This window comes from Drosophila obscura, unplaced genomic scaffold (genome assembly GCF_018151105.1).
Source record: "Drosophila obscura isolate BZ-5 IFL unplaced genomic scaffold, ASM1815110v1 contig_29, whole genome shotgun sequence".
Taxonomy (NCBI): domain Eukaryota; kingdom Metazoa; phylum Arthropoda; class Insecta; order Diptera; family Drosophilidae; genus Drosophila; species Drosophila obscura.
Genome location: NW_024542816.1, coordinates 564,261 through 579,087, shown reverse-complemented (window position 1 = coordinate 579,087; position 14,827 = coordinate 564,261). Strand labels below are relative to the sequence as shown.

The 14,827-nt window shown below is 43.7% G+C and overlaps 4 protein-coding genes across 4 annotated transcripts; 2 read left to right on the top strand and 2 right to left on the bottom strand.

Moving 5' to 3' along the window:
• Positions 1–45: 45 nt before the first annotated feature.
• LOC111069318 (protein panoramix-like) lies at positions 46–1,206 on the bottom strand. Its single transcript, XM_022359325.2, has one exon. It carries the CDS (start codon positions 1,204–1,206, stop codon positions 46–48), a length of 1,161 nt encoding a protein of 386 aa, XP_022215017.2.
• An 825-nt stretch (positions 1,207–2,031) lies between these two features.
• LOC111069344 (splicing factor 3B subunit 4) lies at positions 2,032–3,468 on the top strand. The gene is made up of 3 exons (XM_022359365.2): positions 2,032–2,177; positions 2,241–2,324; positions 2,389–3,468. Exons 1-3 carry the CDS (start codon positions 2,144–2,146, stop codon positions 3,294–3,296), a joined length of 1,026 nt encoding a protein of 341 aa, XP_022215057.1. The 5' UTR covers positions 2,032–2,143; the 3' UTR covers positions 3,297–3,468.
• Positions 3,469–4,814: 1,346 nt separating this feature from the next.
• Positions 4,815–14,528, bottom strand: LOC111069348 (ceramide synthase 6). The gene is made up of 6 exons (XM_022359370.2): positions 14,215–14,528; positions 6,092–6,212; positions 5,787–6,008; positions 5,384–5,721; positions 5,165–5,309; positions 4,815–5,077 (listed from the first exon to the last, which is right to left on the bottom strand). The coding sequence occupies exons 1-6, from the start codon at positions 14,397–14,399 to the stop codon at positions 4,883–4,885; spliced, it is 1,206 nt and encodes a 401-aa protein (XP_022215062.2). The 5' UTR covers positions 14,400–14,528; the 3' UTR covers positions 4,815–4,882.
• Positions 8,218–9,068, top strand: LOC111069349 (josephin-like protein). Its single transcript, XM_022359371.2, is given in 2 exon segments — positions 8,218–8,742; positions 8,744–9,068. Coding segments are annotated over 2 exon segments (639 nt in total). The 5' UTR covers positions 8,218–8,310; the 3' UTR covers positions 8,951–9,068.
• Positions 14,529–14,827: the final 299 nt, after the last annotated feature.

Genomic DNA, 14,827 nt, shown 5'->3' with positions numbered 1-14,827 from the left:
AAAGCTTTGCGATCTGAATGAACTGACAATCAATCTACAATCTTGTCAATTGCGTGGATGGTATTCGCGTTGGATATCCAGAGCAGTTTGAAGGACTTTGTAGATTCTTGCGGCCTCCGCATGACTTGGCTGGGTCCGCATGAGCTGTTTCAGAGAAAATATATAATACAACTGGGTCCTCGTCAAAACGGTCGGGTCAAAGTGTATATCGTGCCAGAAGGGGCCTATCGGCTGGCCCGTCAGTTTAACCTGAGTGCCGACGCTCTCCATGTGAGGCTTGACGTCCGTTTGGGTGCCAGCGTTTATGAGTAGAGAGTCGGAATCCTCCAGTTCGGATGGCGCATTGAAAAGCTGTTCCTGCTTCAGCTTGAGTATGGGCTGGCTTGGCTGTGTCTTGAGCCCTGCTTGTTTCAGATGATCCACATCGAGGGGCATCAGCTGGAGCAGATCCCTTGTGCTATTGGGCACCGTTTCCAGCCCCCATTTAACCAAATCAATCTGTGTTCCCGGCACTGAATTGAACTCGTAGTCCACGTTTTGGTTCCTGCACAACGACGAGGCATTCTTGACGGCTTTTTGACGCATGCGGGAGTCGCTTTCTGGCACTTTGCGTATGGTGTTTACCATAAAGAACTCATCCTCCTGTGCGCCCGTTCTTTTCTGCTCAAACAGTTTGAGCACTTTCTCGGCCCGACTCATGGCCAACTGTCGCTTCTCTGCCTCTGTCAGCTTTTCTGTTGCCGGCTGTGGGACTGGCAATTCATCTACCTGGAACAACTTATGTTTCACCACATTGAAACGCCTCTGGTCGTCACGAAGATAGACGCACTCTTCGTCCGAATCTGTATCCACTGCGAGTGTCGGCTTCACTTTGGTTGGGCCGAAGCCCAGCTGTTCATTCGATTTAACTCTTAGCCTGGGATCTCGATTGACTGCGTTGTTTTCAGTGTGATTTGGCTCGAGTGGGCGTTTGCGTGTAAGTTTATTGTCCCATGAGGTGCGCCAGTTTTCCTTCTCATTACCATCGGTCGGACTGCTATTGCGAATCCGTTTTTCTGCTGCACTCTCCTCAGATTTACCCCTCTTGCGTTCTTGCTTCTTCTTCTTTCGCTTATCTTCCAACTCTTTCTTAGGCGCTTGAATCGCCTTGCGAATCGCTTGAAGTTCTTTCGCGATGGAAACTGTTGATGGCGGTAGAAAGTCCATCTCCTTCAGATGAGTTCGATGGTTGAAAACACTTGGGACACCATCCAAGTTAGCGGTGTTTCCAGGTTCGTCTGCCTCCCATTTCGTTATTTTATCGTCCACGCACAGTTCGTGGTATAATACATTCAGGAATGAAGTATCAGAATCGTCAGCCTCTTTTTTTTTTGCTTCTGCCTTAACAGCAGCCGCCGGCTCTGTTTTTGGCATTGTTAGGCCCCTTTGTGAAGTCCGGGGAGGCGCCGGGATCTCAAACATGTTGAATTCCTTCAGCTTTTTTACTTTTTCAGTTGTCATTTCTACTTTCGCCTCTTTTTTCTTTTTGAAATTTTCAATCTGGACCTGCCGCCTCCGGGATTTTTTTTAACAGAACCTTTAAATTAGTGATACCAGCCAAACCCACAGAAATATACCTAAATATATCTTCTCATTTTCATAATATACCAGAAATATACCTTGATCTTAATTTCGACGTAAAAATATCCCGAAAGGTGTTATATACCGTAAACGGTCACCCTGTTACAAATCGATGCTTGTATAGAATTTGCTAGCGATATTTGGTATAATTCAAACAAAATGTATTCTGCATAACTAGGTAGGACCCTCAGCACTGAGGAAATATTTATATCTGATAATTCTACAAGAAAAATTTGAATTGCTACACGGTGGAAATTACATTCTACATGGAACTACATAGAGATGTAAGAAGCTGCTATCGACTGCACTTTGACGAACTGTACAGCACTCGCAGCGTCGCTGTACAGCAGGCAATCGATAGTAGTATCTGTCGTCCACGTCAAGGTATATTTCCGGTATATTATGAAAATGAGACGGTATATTTCGGTATCCGCGGTCACACTGTTTTGCATCCCTAGCTTGAAATTGCCAAATAAAATCTGCATTTAAATAGTGTGTTTATTGTAGGTAAAACAGTACAAAAATGGCAGCAGGCCCCATTGCGGAACGTAATCAAGGTGCGTAGATAGTTTCCGGCTAGCGAAGCTGCTTCTCACACAGATTTTCACTCATATCCGCAGATGCCACAATTTACGCCGGTGGTCTGGACGACAAGGTGTCCGAGTCCCTGCTTTGGGAGCTGTTTGTCCAGGCCGGACCAGTTGGTAAGCATTGAGAATCGGTGTGCTTGAGCGGCTCATCCTGCAGCGCTGTTCCTCTTCCTTTCAGTAAACGTACACATGCCCAAAGATCGCGTTACACAAATGCATCAGGGCTATGGATTCGTGGAGTTCCTCAGCGAAGAGGATGCAGACTATGCAATAAAGATTATGAACATGATCAAGCTATATGGCAAGCCGATCAGAGTGAACAAGGCGTCGGCGCATCAGAAGAACCTGGATGTCGGCGCCAACATCTTCATTGGCAATCTCGATGTGGAAGTGGACGAGAAGCTGCTCTACGACACATTCTCCGCCTTTGGCGTGATCCTGCAAACTCCCAAGATCATGCGCGACCCGGAGACGGGGAAGTCCAAGAGTTTCGCGTTCATCAACTTTGCCAGCTTCGAGGCCAGTGACGCCGCCATGGACGCCATGAACGGACAATATCTCTGCAATCGTCCCATTTCCGTATCGTATGCATTCAAGAAGGACCACAAGGGCGAGCGTCATGGCTCGGCAGCCGAGCGTCTGCTTGCCGCCCAGAATCCCTCTGCCCATGCCGATCGTCCGCATCAGCTGTTCGCCGATGCGCCCGTGCAGAACATGATGACCGGCCAGATGATGCCGGGCCAAATGATGCCGCCACCGATGATGGCGCCCCCACCGCCCGTGGTGCCCGTCTCGCAGAACAATATGGGCATGATAGCACCGCCGCCACCAGTGCCGCAGCCCACACCGTTCCCAGCCACAATACCGCCACCACCATTGCCACCAATGGCGGGCGGACAACCACCACTACCTCCGGCAATGGGCATTCCGCCGCCACCGCGCATGATGCAAGCAAACTCGTGGGCACCGCCGGGCATGCCAGCGCCACCACCGCGACCACCGCCAACGAATTGGCGCCCTCCACCCGGTGCGTTTGCTCCAGGCCCCTTCGCCCGGCCCTACCAACCCGATGGCTATCAGTACTAATCCCCTAAGCCCTGTGTAGCCCCTAGCCCCTGTAGTTATAAAATACTTGATGAACCAGACGAAATAAATTTTCTAGGCTTTTACACACACACACACGGAACAGAAACGTGGACCCAAACGTTCATTGACTAGGATTTGAAAATGGAAAGAACACATGGCTTTTATTGGGAATGGGCTTTGAGCATTTTCCAGGCTCTAATCATGAACAATTCCCATAATATGTTAAATTAGATCAGAGATTCTTCGATCATTTCCTAAATGTTACTATGGGATCGTACACCAAAAGGAGTTCAAAAACGAGAAGGAACGCGTGAGTCCACGAGTCAGAGTGAGATGGCAACACACTCTGGTATTGTGGAGCTATGCAGCAGCAGCACCGTTACACTCACAGTCGACTTGCTTGTGTACATGTAGCCATCTCTTTCGTTTGTTGTGGGAAAAACACGGTACGTGACACGTGACGGATTCTTGTAATTTATTTTTGCATAAGTTTTATTTAATACATATGTATATTGGAAACGTACAAGTACGGTATTTACAATAGTTTTTCGTTTTATATCTTTTCTGCTTTCACCAAACGAGTTTTGGTTTATGCCCGCGACTGTGGGGTGTGTTGCTGTTGGTTGTTTGGTTGTTGGTGCTACCTCTCTCCATATCTTTCAGTTTATTTAGTTTTTTATTTTTAAAATAATCCTAACTTCGATTTAATTTAATTGTATATATTATTATGTTTTCTATTTTTAAACTCCACTTTCTTGTTGTTATTTATTTTGATTGTGTTTTTTTTTTCTGTGTTAAGCAAAACAAGCATTGATTAGGAAATTTGAACAATAATAATAATCGGTCCAAAATAGTTTGCTGATTTGATTTGTTGATATCGAAAATTGATGTCCAAGAACTGAACAAAACAGAGCATAAAATGTTCGGAAGTATGGAATGGAAAACTGCAATATATATGTATGTACATATGTACATTTCCTATAAATAACTAGATTTTTTCTTAATGCACACAAAAGTCTTGCTTGAAATTACAGAAAACGGAAGACGATTAAAAGTAAGAAGACTATTTCAAAATAGGAACAGAAACAGGCACCTTCCGTCTCTTCAATTGGTGGATTCTCAGTTTAATCTTAATTAATATTTCTAAAACTGTTCTCGTTGGCATCAATTTTCGTATCAATATCAAATCACTGGGGGACCCCATCATCATCATTATTATTTTTGATCATTCTGTTTTTTTTTTCTCGCAATTATTTTGAAATTTGTTTTGGTTTCCGTGTTTTGTATTTCGTTTTTTTTTTGTTTGATCTTAAAAAAAAATTGTAGGTAATATATAAAAATAATAATAACATAAAAACGTTCTGAACTGGTTTGGTTTTTTTTTTTTGTATGCGTTGTGTATGTGTGTTGTGTTGTTGTTTGTTGTGTTGTTGTGTTGTGTTTTTCTTTTATTTATATTTTCTGGTTTATTTGTTGCTGCTGCTTCGTACGTCCTCCTTCACTGGGGTGGTTGGGGAGGGGGATGGGGCTGGGGATGGTTGTTCCTTGGGGTTCTGGAGCTCTTGCCTCTCCTCTCCACGCTATATTTACTTGATCGTTTTCTCTTCCGTGTCCGCCGTGTGATTGCTGGCACTATGCGACTTCCGCTGGCTGACTCCACCACTGATCGTTGACGACTTGCTCTTGGAACGAGACGACGATGACCCCCCATTGGCCAAGCGCACATTCTCCGAACTATCCGTGAGATCTTCACTATCACTGGAACGTATATCACCGGACATCTGTGAAATCAAAGAATGAAATAATTAAAGTCTTTTCCGTGGTCGTGGTCGTTGTCGTTGTCGTTGTCTTTGCTCGCCGCAACTTACCAGACCCTTCTGCAGAGAGTCGACAACTATCTTGAGAATCATATATGTCCAGATGACGTGCAGGACCAGCAGCATCAACAGCAACGAATTGAAGATATAGTAGGCTGGGAACATGGGCAGGATTTGTGGTGCCTCCACAGAAGAGCTGCCACAAAAAGAAGAGCAGAACAGGAACCGTTGGGAGGGATGATCTTGCAGAATATCTTCTCTCGTGCTTACCTGTAGATAATACGCGGAAAGAAGCCCAGACGCGTCACAATCCATACCACTGTGAAAATGGCAAAGATGGCATCGCATAGCTTCTGATAGTTGGCATATTTGGTTAGTTTTGCCGCCTCCAGAAAGATGTCGGCACAGTCGTGCACGACCAGCACCAGGGAACCAACGCGATGCAGATTGCACACCCAGGACAGGGACATCAGCAGCAGCGTGACCATATGATGGATAAACATCTGCCAAAAGTCCTTGCGCTTCACATCAAAGAACTGTGTGCCAGTGAGCGACCAGTAGAAGGACATTGATATCATATAGTACCACCAGATGTCATTGCTTATCGACTGGAATGGGTCAGGAGGATTGATAATATATTCTTGGATAAATGTAATGCAATTGCAGCACCCACCTGATGGGGATAGCCGTACCAACAGCTCTTCACATTCCAGAACCAGGGCTTGTCCCACAGCACAATCACCCCGAATATGAACGAGTACAAATAGTAGATGCACCGCCAGGTATTCTCACAGAACTTGACCAATGTCGATGGCTTATCCTGCGCGCGACGCAGTCTCCACCATCGCTCGATCTGTCGCTCGCTCATGTCCGTCTGCTTGGACAATGGACCCAGCTTGAATGGAGACCAAAACAAATGGAATTATAGTTGCTTCTATGCAGTTAAGCAGTTAATAGCGATCAATATGGTGAGCTTACCCATTTGTTATCCAATCGTGTGGATTTTGCGTAGGCATTCTCTAGTATAGGAACATTTGCTGCTTTCTTAGGTCTAGAACTTCGTATGCCCAGGGACTTGCCCACCGGAGATATCCAAAAGCTGCAATGGAAATATTCAATGAGGGTTATTTATCATGAGAAATGCTTGGAGATATTTCGGCAATATGTGGAAAGGTGTGGAAAGAAACTAAATGTGATGCGAAGTGAACAATATGTGGAATTTCTCGAGCCAAGGATAGTATTTACTTATCCCTGGAGGCTGCGGACTTTATTGACAGCAGATTTGGCCAGAATTCAGCTAGAGGCTAAGCCTCCATAATTATTTCCTTGGCAGTCGGCAGGCACCCCCTCCGCACCAATGCGGAACTATTTTTGACATTTTTGTTGTTTTCCGATTCATTGGAATTCTGGAAAGAATAAAAATACGTATGGCCGGTTCGTCGTCTTCACCTGTCGTCTGGCACGTGTAAGGCATTGGAAAAAAGCGCAACAGTGGGCAGCAGGGAATGTGAAATGGGTTGGGATGGGGATGGGGATGGGGATGTACGACATGCATAAATAATTTAGACGACAGCGCCCCCAGGGGCACCCTTCCATCTATCTCCCATCTAGAAATACTTATTTCTGTTTTTTTCGGAAGTTAATTTGCTAATGAAAACGAAACGAACCGTCCCGACTCTGGCTTCGGATCGGGCTCTTTTGGCACATCTCTAGGTCCCCCACGCCCTCTCTGGCGATGGCGATTGCGATTGCGATTGGCATTTTAAACAGTAGTTTTCGATTCGATTTCGATTGGTATGCAAAGCACAAGCCACAGTCGGCAGAGCGAGCATGAGGATGAGGATGAGCAGGAGAAGGAGAAGGAGAAGCAAACCAAAGTTACGTTTTATTTTCGCTATTGCTATTCTCATTCTTTCATTCCCCTGTTGAGTGTCTTTGTTTTTACGAGTGTGCCAGACAATCGCTAGGGCCAGAGCCATATAAATTATAACAATTAACTTGAATTTATGCGATGCTGAAACGCACACAAACCTCCACACTGTCCACGCTGAGAGAGCCGCTTGTCCCTCCATTCATTCCACTCCATTCAAAAGTCGACTTGCGAATGCTCTCTCTGTGACACAAATTCCAGAGTATAAACATCTACAAAGGGGAATCCGATATCTGGCCACAGAACACACTTAAAAAGTGAAACATATTCCTGTTGCAGACACACAAGCAAGAAGGGAACCCCCCGTGAATCCAATAACAAAATACACCCCCTCAAAAAGCCTGTGAATCCTAAAAGAATGATCAGTGCATACTAATGGGCATAAACTATAGCAAAAGGCAATAATATAGCCCCCTAAATATGCTTTAAAAATAATGATATCGATCTACAAAAATAAATAGTCATTAATTCATTAAATCCAAAGGAAACCTGCGAAAATTCACAATAATATTGGAATTGAGAGATGGAATTGATGGAAATCCTAACGTTAAACGAAACTCAGCATGGAGTCGAGTCTCTGGCATACCAAACTGCCTGATAAAATCAATTTTAAATGTTGTTCTGATACTTTGATTGATAAATAAAAGATGTGCGCCCCAAGCTGTCAGAGAAGTGACGGTGCAAGCTAGCGAGAGGGTCATGCCATGACCTCTGTTGTGTGTTTTGTGAGAGAGAGCGAGAGTTTGTTACAATTAATTCAATCACAAGGATTTCGGGTTGGAGGTGGAGTGTCTGCCGAGTGGGACCCCGCATCTGGTGTCACTCGCGATATCGATTAATTCTTCTTGATTGTGGAGCGCCTCCCTAATTCGGTGACGAGCCATGAATTGTTAATGTGTGTGTCCACTAGTTATGGGAAATAGCTTTGTAATTGGCTAGAATATGGGGGTATGCCTGTTGCCGTCGCCGTCGCCGGCGCCGTCGCCCCCTCTGGGTGTATGGCTGCCATGTGCGTGTTTACTCGATTGGAAATCAATTGAATTATTAAAAGTTAAGCAACGGACAACAACACACAGACCGGAGACAATGCAAAGGGCAATGGGGGTGGGGGGAGGGGGCTCTCCCTTCCAAAAGGCAGCTATGGAAAGCACTCACTGGAATCGGTTGTGCGTCAAATGTCAGATGAGCCCTGCTGCCAGATGCCGCCGCCACATATTCCAAATCAAAATTTAAGTTCAATTCCAAGTCAAATTTGTATAAATAGAAAATGTCCGGTTCGTGTGGAATTTATCATGAGCGCCAGAGCCGGCAACTGTGCGCTTTGCATGCCCTAAACAATCTGTTTCAGGGCAGGGATCCCTACACCAAATCGGAGCTGGACGAATACTGCATGAGTCTGACGCCACGCGCCTGGCTGAACCCCCATCGATCGTGGTTCGGTTGGGGCAACTACGATGTGAATGTCATCATGTATGCCCTGCAGCAGCACCACTGTGAGGCCGTGTGGTTCGACAGGCGGCGCGATCCCAGATGTCTCGATCTGGCCCAGATTATGGGCTTCATTTTGAACGTGCCGCTGCGTCTGCCGTTGACCCAACTCTTGCCACCGCCCTTCAGAATGCGCCACTGGCTGGCCCTGCGCTGCATCAACGGCCGCTACTACAATCTCGACTCTAAGCTCCGGCAGCCCACGTGCCTCGGGCAACGAGCCGGAGTTTGTGGACTATCTGCGCGAACAGCTGCGGCCGCACACCGATCAGGAACTCTTCATTGTCATGGCCAACGATCCGACGCAGCGAGACGAAGGAGCTGGTGCCACCACCAGCGCAGATTCGGATCAGATGAGGGCCAAGCGGAAGGACAACATCCAGCGCTGGCTAAAGCCACAATTCCGGAATGCCAAGTGAAATAAAAATTACAACCTATTACTTGCTACCCTTCTTGGCTTTGATTTTTACAAAGAAACTATATAGGGGCATCCCACACAGATCCCCATTAAAACCCATAACTTTAGGCACAATCCAAGGTATGGGGTATGCCATAACAAACCTCCAATTTGAATAAATCTCTATCCACTCAGCTAAATAAAAAAACAACCTCCTTTTGGGCTTTTAAGCGGTTGCCATTAAGTATAAGTATAAGTGAGCAGCTCTGGCGTGCGGTTAATGATTGTGTTTTCGAAATAAATGATCGGTGGCTCAGTCGTTATTTTATTTGACAATTTTCGATTGTAATTTAATTTGTGCTGCTCCCTTCAGAAATTTGTTTGCATTTTTGTGCGGCGAGTACAGTGCATTGACAGTGCAAAAAACAGTGCGATTGGCGACCATTGAAATTTGTATTCTGTTATCAGTGGAGCCAACAACTAAACTTATACATATATACATATGTACGTATACTTATATACATATATAATGAATAATGAATCTGCAGAATTACAGAATCGATTGTGGGGCATGCACACATGTCGCATTGTGTCGTATGTTGTGTTTTTTTTTAGGCGAATTATTTACTCGCTTGTCAACCGATAATACTACCAACACGTAATCCCCGATTAGTGGGGTTCTATATATATATACTTGTATAGATATCTTGGGAGATTGGCAAATTGGTAGACTACGGGGAATGGCATGTTGGATGATGAATGTTTGAATGAGTCACCCCCCACCGTGTATTCCGTACATTTGGAATTTAGCATAAGTTGCCATGAGTCAGGCACTAAGAGCGCCCCCCTTATCGCCTAACTTTAATTTATATTACTCGTCTTTTGGCGTTTACTCTATACCCTAATAAGAAATACTTGCTGTCCAAGTGAATTGATTGATCCCCCCCCACCCAGTGGAATGCTTTTGGCTGTGTGGAGCAGTGGAAACACTTTTATTCGTTCCATCGTTATCGATTCTGGGTGCTTCTGCGCTTTCGATAAACTCGCACCGACAGCAATAGCAACAACAACAACAACAACAACAGAGGTGATAATTGGGGGGCCTTTAACAAATTGCACGTGAAATGGGGGCGCCTCCTCGTACCCTCCCTCCCCCTCCCCAACCACACTGACAAGCTGTTTCTGTTTTCCTAATGGTGTTCTGTTTTCTCTCCGACAGCCGCCGCCAGTCGTCAGGTATTTCAGGTGCGTAAAGCACGTGCTTTTCCCTATTCCCAGCTCCAGTTCGCACTCGCATGCGACCGAGTATGTGAGTATGTATTCCATTCCATTCCGTTGGGCAATCGGCGATAAGCCCATACAAAACTGACCGACTTTTGTGTGCCCGTGTGCCTTTGAAGATGGGTATGGAAAAACCTCATGGAAACGGGTTATGAGCAATGGGCAATGGGCATTGGGCTATGGGGATTTAAGATTTGGCTGCTTAACACCTGGGCTGGAGTTCTCCTTTTGTTTTTGGAAAGCCATAATCTAGACTCTAGATTCTAGAGTTTCCAAATGATAAAGAGAAATCATTATTCCAGCATAAAAACCTATCAAAAAAGACCTTGCCACAGCCACACACACGACACACGGCCATGTACACTTGGTTTGATACTATTTCTCACATTTTGCCAGAGATTAGTGTTTATTTTTTGTTGAGAGACAGAGGGACAGCGAGAGAGAGAGAGGGAGGGATCGGTGGTCTGACGTGTGCAATTCGTTGTGTGTGCATGCGAGCCATTAAAATAATTAACCTGAAATTTTATCGCACTATAAGAGCACATAGCACAGAGCACATAGCCCCGAGGGTCGCCTCTCGAGTGATTACGTATCAAAAAAAACAAAAACAAAAACAAAAAAGAGCTTAAATATAACACAGCGGGAGAGTAGTAACAGGGGCCAAATGTTCCACACTGTACGAAAATCGCATAAGCGAACGGACACATGCTGTCACTTATTCAACTGTTTTGCTAACTACATTGATTTGCTGCATTTTAAATGGAATGTAAATCGGAATATTCAAATATGAATACAAACAGTCTATAAGATACTCTGCTATAAGTATAAGAAAAAAATAAAACACAAATACAAATAATGGGGCAGTCTGTAAGGCCAGGGGCATTGCCCTACGACTCGAGCGGGCGAATCGATTGACAAGTATGTACATGTTTCTGTACTACTATTTCTTCAAGAAGAAATAATTGAGAAATTTGAGTACATTGTTACGTTACGTTTTTTTATGAAATTCCTATCTATTTTTGTTGGCAGTCACTTAAAAAGTTATTTCTCTTTGCTTATCTTTTGAAATCCGAGAAGAAAACTTTAAGCGGTTAATGTGTGCTCAGACGTTTAATGCCATTATTCGACTATTATTTATTATTGTGTCAATCAACAAAACAGCAGACCACTTGCTCCACTTGTTCCCCGCAAGACGTCGATTTTGGTGAGCAATTTTCCCATAAGGCAAGCGGACAAATGTTTGAAATGTTTCAAAACAGAAAAAAAGTACAACCCATTGAATAAATAAAAACAGATTAAGACAGAAAGTTGCGCCAAGCATTTAGTGTAGATTTTTCAGTGTGAAATATTATGGATTTTTCTTTTCAAGTAAGGAAGAAAAAATGGGAGTGGAATACCCGCCACTGTACAGTGTACTTTTGGAATTGGGGAGTGGATCCAAGGGAGAGGCTTCCACCCCAATAGATGGAATTACATACATACGTACGTATGTACTTATGTATCTCATAGCAACAACTGTGGACATGTTGTAATGCTTTCTTTCTCCTTACAAAATACTAAAATACATAAAACAATGTTTAAACTTAAAACACACATTCCAAAGTGTGAGTTCCATTAAGGGAGGACCCCCTCCCACCACCATACATACATATTTGGGAAAAACTTCTGAGCTCCTAGACTCGGAAATGACTCACTCGCTCAGCAAACACAAACACAACAAAACTAAAAAAAAAAAACAGAAAGAAACGATGATGAAACACCACACATCTACATCCACCGGGGGAGGCGGCGTCCGGGCACAGTCATTCGCTAGTTCTTCGTAAACCAATCTACAATCTACCAGGGCATTATCAACATTTTTTGCTATTGTTTTTGTTTTATACGTAAATCTTTGGCCGCAAATCTTATCAGGTGGCGAATGCGCGAGTGCTGTGCTACGATGGTGTGGTGCGACGTTACCGGTGCCGGTGCTGGTGCTGGTGCGCCAAGGTGTTCAAGGTGGTTGTCCGTTCCGTTTCGTTGATTAGAAGGCCGGTCCGACTGCAGCCATATCGAATCTCCCGTATCGACGCTCGACATTTGCCATTCAATAACAAAATGCCAAAAAAAAAATAAAATGCCACTAAAATAAAATTCCAAATCCGATACGACCTTGAAGGCCAATATTCTCCAATTCTAGTTTTTGAGAAGAGATCGAACAGAGAAGAACCGAAAAGGAAACAACAACAACAACAAAAAAGCAACGACAAGAAGTGGTCTGCCATGAAACAGATTTTGTGTTCGTTTCGTTACTTTTATGTTTCGGCAGAGACTAGAGTCATGCAAAAGGCCGCTGCTGCCATGTGGAGAACAAACAAAAATTTAAGGGAAAACTGTTGTCTGTTTGGCATCATTTTCTTGCTGGCAAATGGGCGCGCGTGCTGTTTAAAAAACAACAAAATTCATGAATATTACAACTGTTCTACATGCAAATTCAAAATGCAACTGCAGCACGCAACCTGCAACTGCAGTACACACAGATACACGATAGCACATACACGCACACACACACATACACACACACAAATAGCCTCGTAGACTAATTGTTGCCGCGTTTATCCGTCGTAGCATCCAAAAGTCAGAGTAAGAGCCAGAGCCAGAGCCAAAGCCAAAGCCAAAGCTAGGCACACGGGTTAATTGGCCGGAAAAGTGAGCTCTCTTGGCCCCTGGACCATGGGACCAGTTCAGAGTGTGCAGTGTCAAATTTATGTATGTTATTTTTTGTTTTGTAATTCAGAGCAGAAGGAGGACCAAGAAATCTAAAATAGTTATATACTCTTCTCTGTTGACAGTTTTCCAATTTATTGTAGAATTTAAATATTTAATCTGATCTTAATTTAAAAAAAACTGCCTTATAATAGGAGACCAGAAATAAAGACGTATTGCTCAATTGATTTTTTAACCATTTTTAATTTTTTAATTCCTTCTACAAATGGAATTGCTTAAGAGGGTTCAATCCCTCCACAAACTACAGACATAATTTTACATGGCTCATAAATCTTTAGGCCCCCACTTATCAACCCGGAACAGTTGGCCTCAATCTGAGAAGGCAAAACTAATAAATTTAATGCTTGAACTTTGATTTGACACGGTATCGTGGTACATATATAATTAAAGTCCGATTTCAGATTTTATAATTGCCGTTGTCCTTATTTTTTAGCATATTTTAAAATTTTAATTTATGATATCTATATGTATGTGTACACATCATAGAGAATTCATATTTCCCATTCATCCCATTGTGCACACACGGGACACCACTCCCATCGGGCATTTAGTCGATTTTCTCAAGTACTAAAATTGATTGTTTTTTTTGGTAACATATTAAGAAAACTTCAAACTATAAAGTCTAATTCCAAATGTATATAACATATCTGTGGGAAGTCAAAAGCTGTTAAAGTCAGCTGTTGCTGTAGAAAAGCACTTGCTTTGAAGATTGCAATATTTTCGCGAGCCTCTTTTCAGAAGGTGCCACTATTCACTTGCGAAACCGTCTGCGAAGTTTTAAAGGATAGCAATCACACGGGTTAACTATGTAATGGTTGTACTAATAGTTTGTAGTTGTGCGGCTACTAACAACTTTAAGAGTAGGAAACGTTCTCAAGCATGCCTTACTAACACATATTCAAGGCGTAAGAGACATATACGAAAACATACATACATAATGTAGTCGTCAAATGTTGGGCGTTTCCACTTAAGGGTAGTTTGGCCCAAAAAGCGGACTGCGCACGATCTGCGCAAACGAGAATTTTTGCAGAGGACTTTGAGTTTTCAAATGCGCATTGCTTAATGTATGGTGCAAGCAAAAAGGCAAATGCAATAATGCGGTTCTGGATTTCTTTAGTGACCGCAAAGTGGCTCTCAATGGGAATTTACAGTAATATGGAAGGCAGCGGGCACAGTGGTCAAAAAGTGGGAAATGAATGGCAATGGCAATGGGAATGGAATACATGTATATACACTTACCGTTCCAGTGTATAGCGCACCAGCATGACAACCGCCGCCAATGGAATGGGCCAGATAAGATCCTTATAATTGGCATGCACCACATCGGGCCGCGAGCCGGGCGCTATATCGGCCCATGTTACATTTGGCGGCAGCCAAACGTCCGTACTCCAGAATGCACTGCTAAACTTATTGATTATATCCATGCTCCCAGTCGTTTCTCACTTATTTTCCTTTTTTGCGGCTTCAATGGTGAATTCTTTTCTCCGTTTGCACTCGACTGCGCTGCTGCTGTTGTTGTTGTTCGCTCTGCGTTTGATGTATTAAATGTAGTGTTTGTCCAAAAGTAAACGTTATCTTTATACATAAATACATTATATATAAATATTAATATACACTATCCAATCTGGATTGGTTGGTCATTTAGAAGAAAATTTTGTTTGTTAAATTTGTGGGCAGTCACGCCTCTTCAAAAACGTCAACGAACCCGACAGTTAGATAGGCACACGCATTCACACTCTTCCTCAGACACTTTGGCAAAAAAAAAAACAAGCCGAGCCGCCGGAATTAGTTATTTTCATTTGCGGTGCCGCTTAACAATTAGAGCTGGAAAAAACATCGATGTAACATCGTT

Coding starts and splice junctions, on each gene's coding strand:
- LOC111069318 (XM_022359325.2), bottom strand. CDS start 1,206: ATGGACTTTCTACCGCCATCAACAGTTTCCATCGCGAAAGAACTTCAA.
- LOC111069344 (XM_022359365.2), top strand. CDS start 2,144: ATGGCAGCAGGCCCCATTGCGGAACGTAATCAAG. Junction 2,178..2,240: donor CATTGCGGAACGTAATCAAG/GTGCGTAGATAG, acceptor TCATATCCGCAG/ATGCCACAATTTACGCCGGT. Junction 2,325..2,388: donor TGTCCAGGCCGGACCAGTTG/GTAAGCATTGAG, acceptor TCTTCCTTTCAG/TAAACGTACACATGCCCAAA.
- LOC111069348 (XM_022359370.2), bottom strand. CDS start 14,399: ATGGATATAATCAATAAGTTTAGCAGTGCATTCTGGAGTACGGACGTT. Junction 6,009..6,091: donor CACGATTGGATAACAAATGG/GTAAGCTCACCA, acceptor TCTCCATTCAAG/CTGGGTCCATTGTCCAAGCA. Junction 5,722..5,786: donor GGTACGGCTATCCCCATCAG/GTGGGTGCTGCA, acceptor GACCCATTCCAG/TCGATAAGCAATGACATCTG.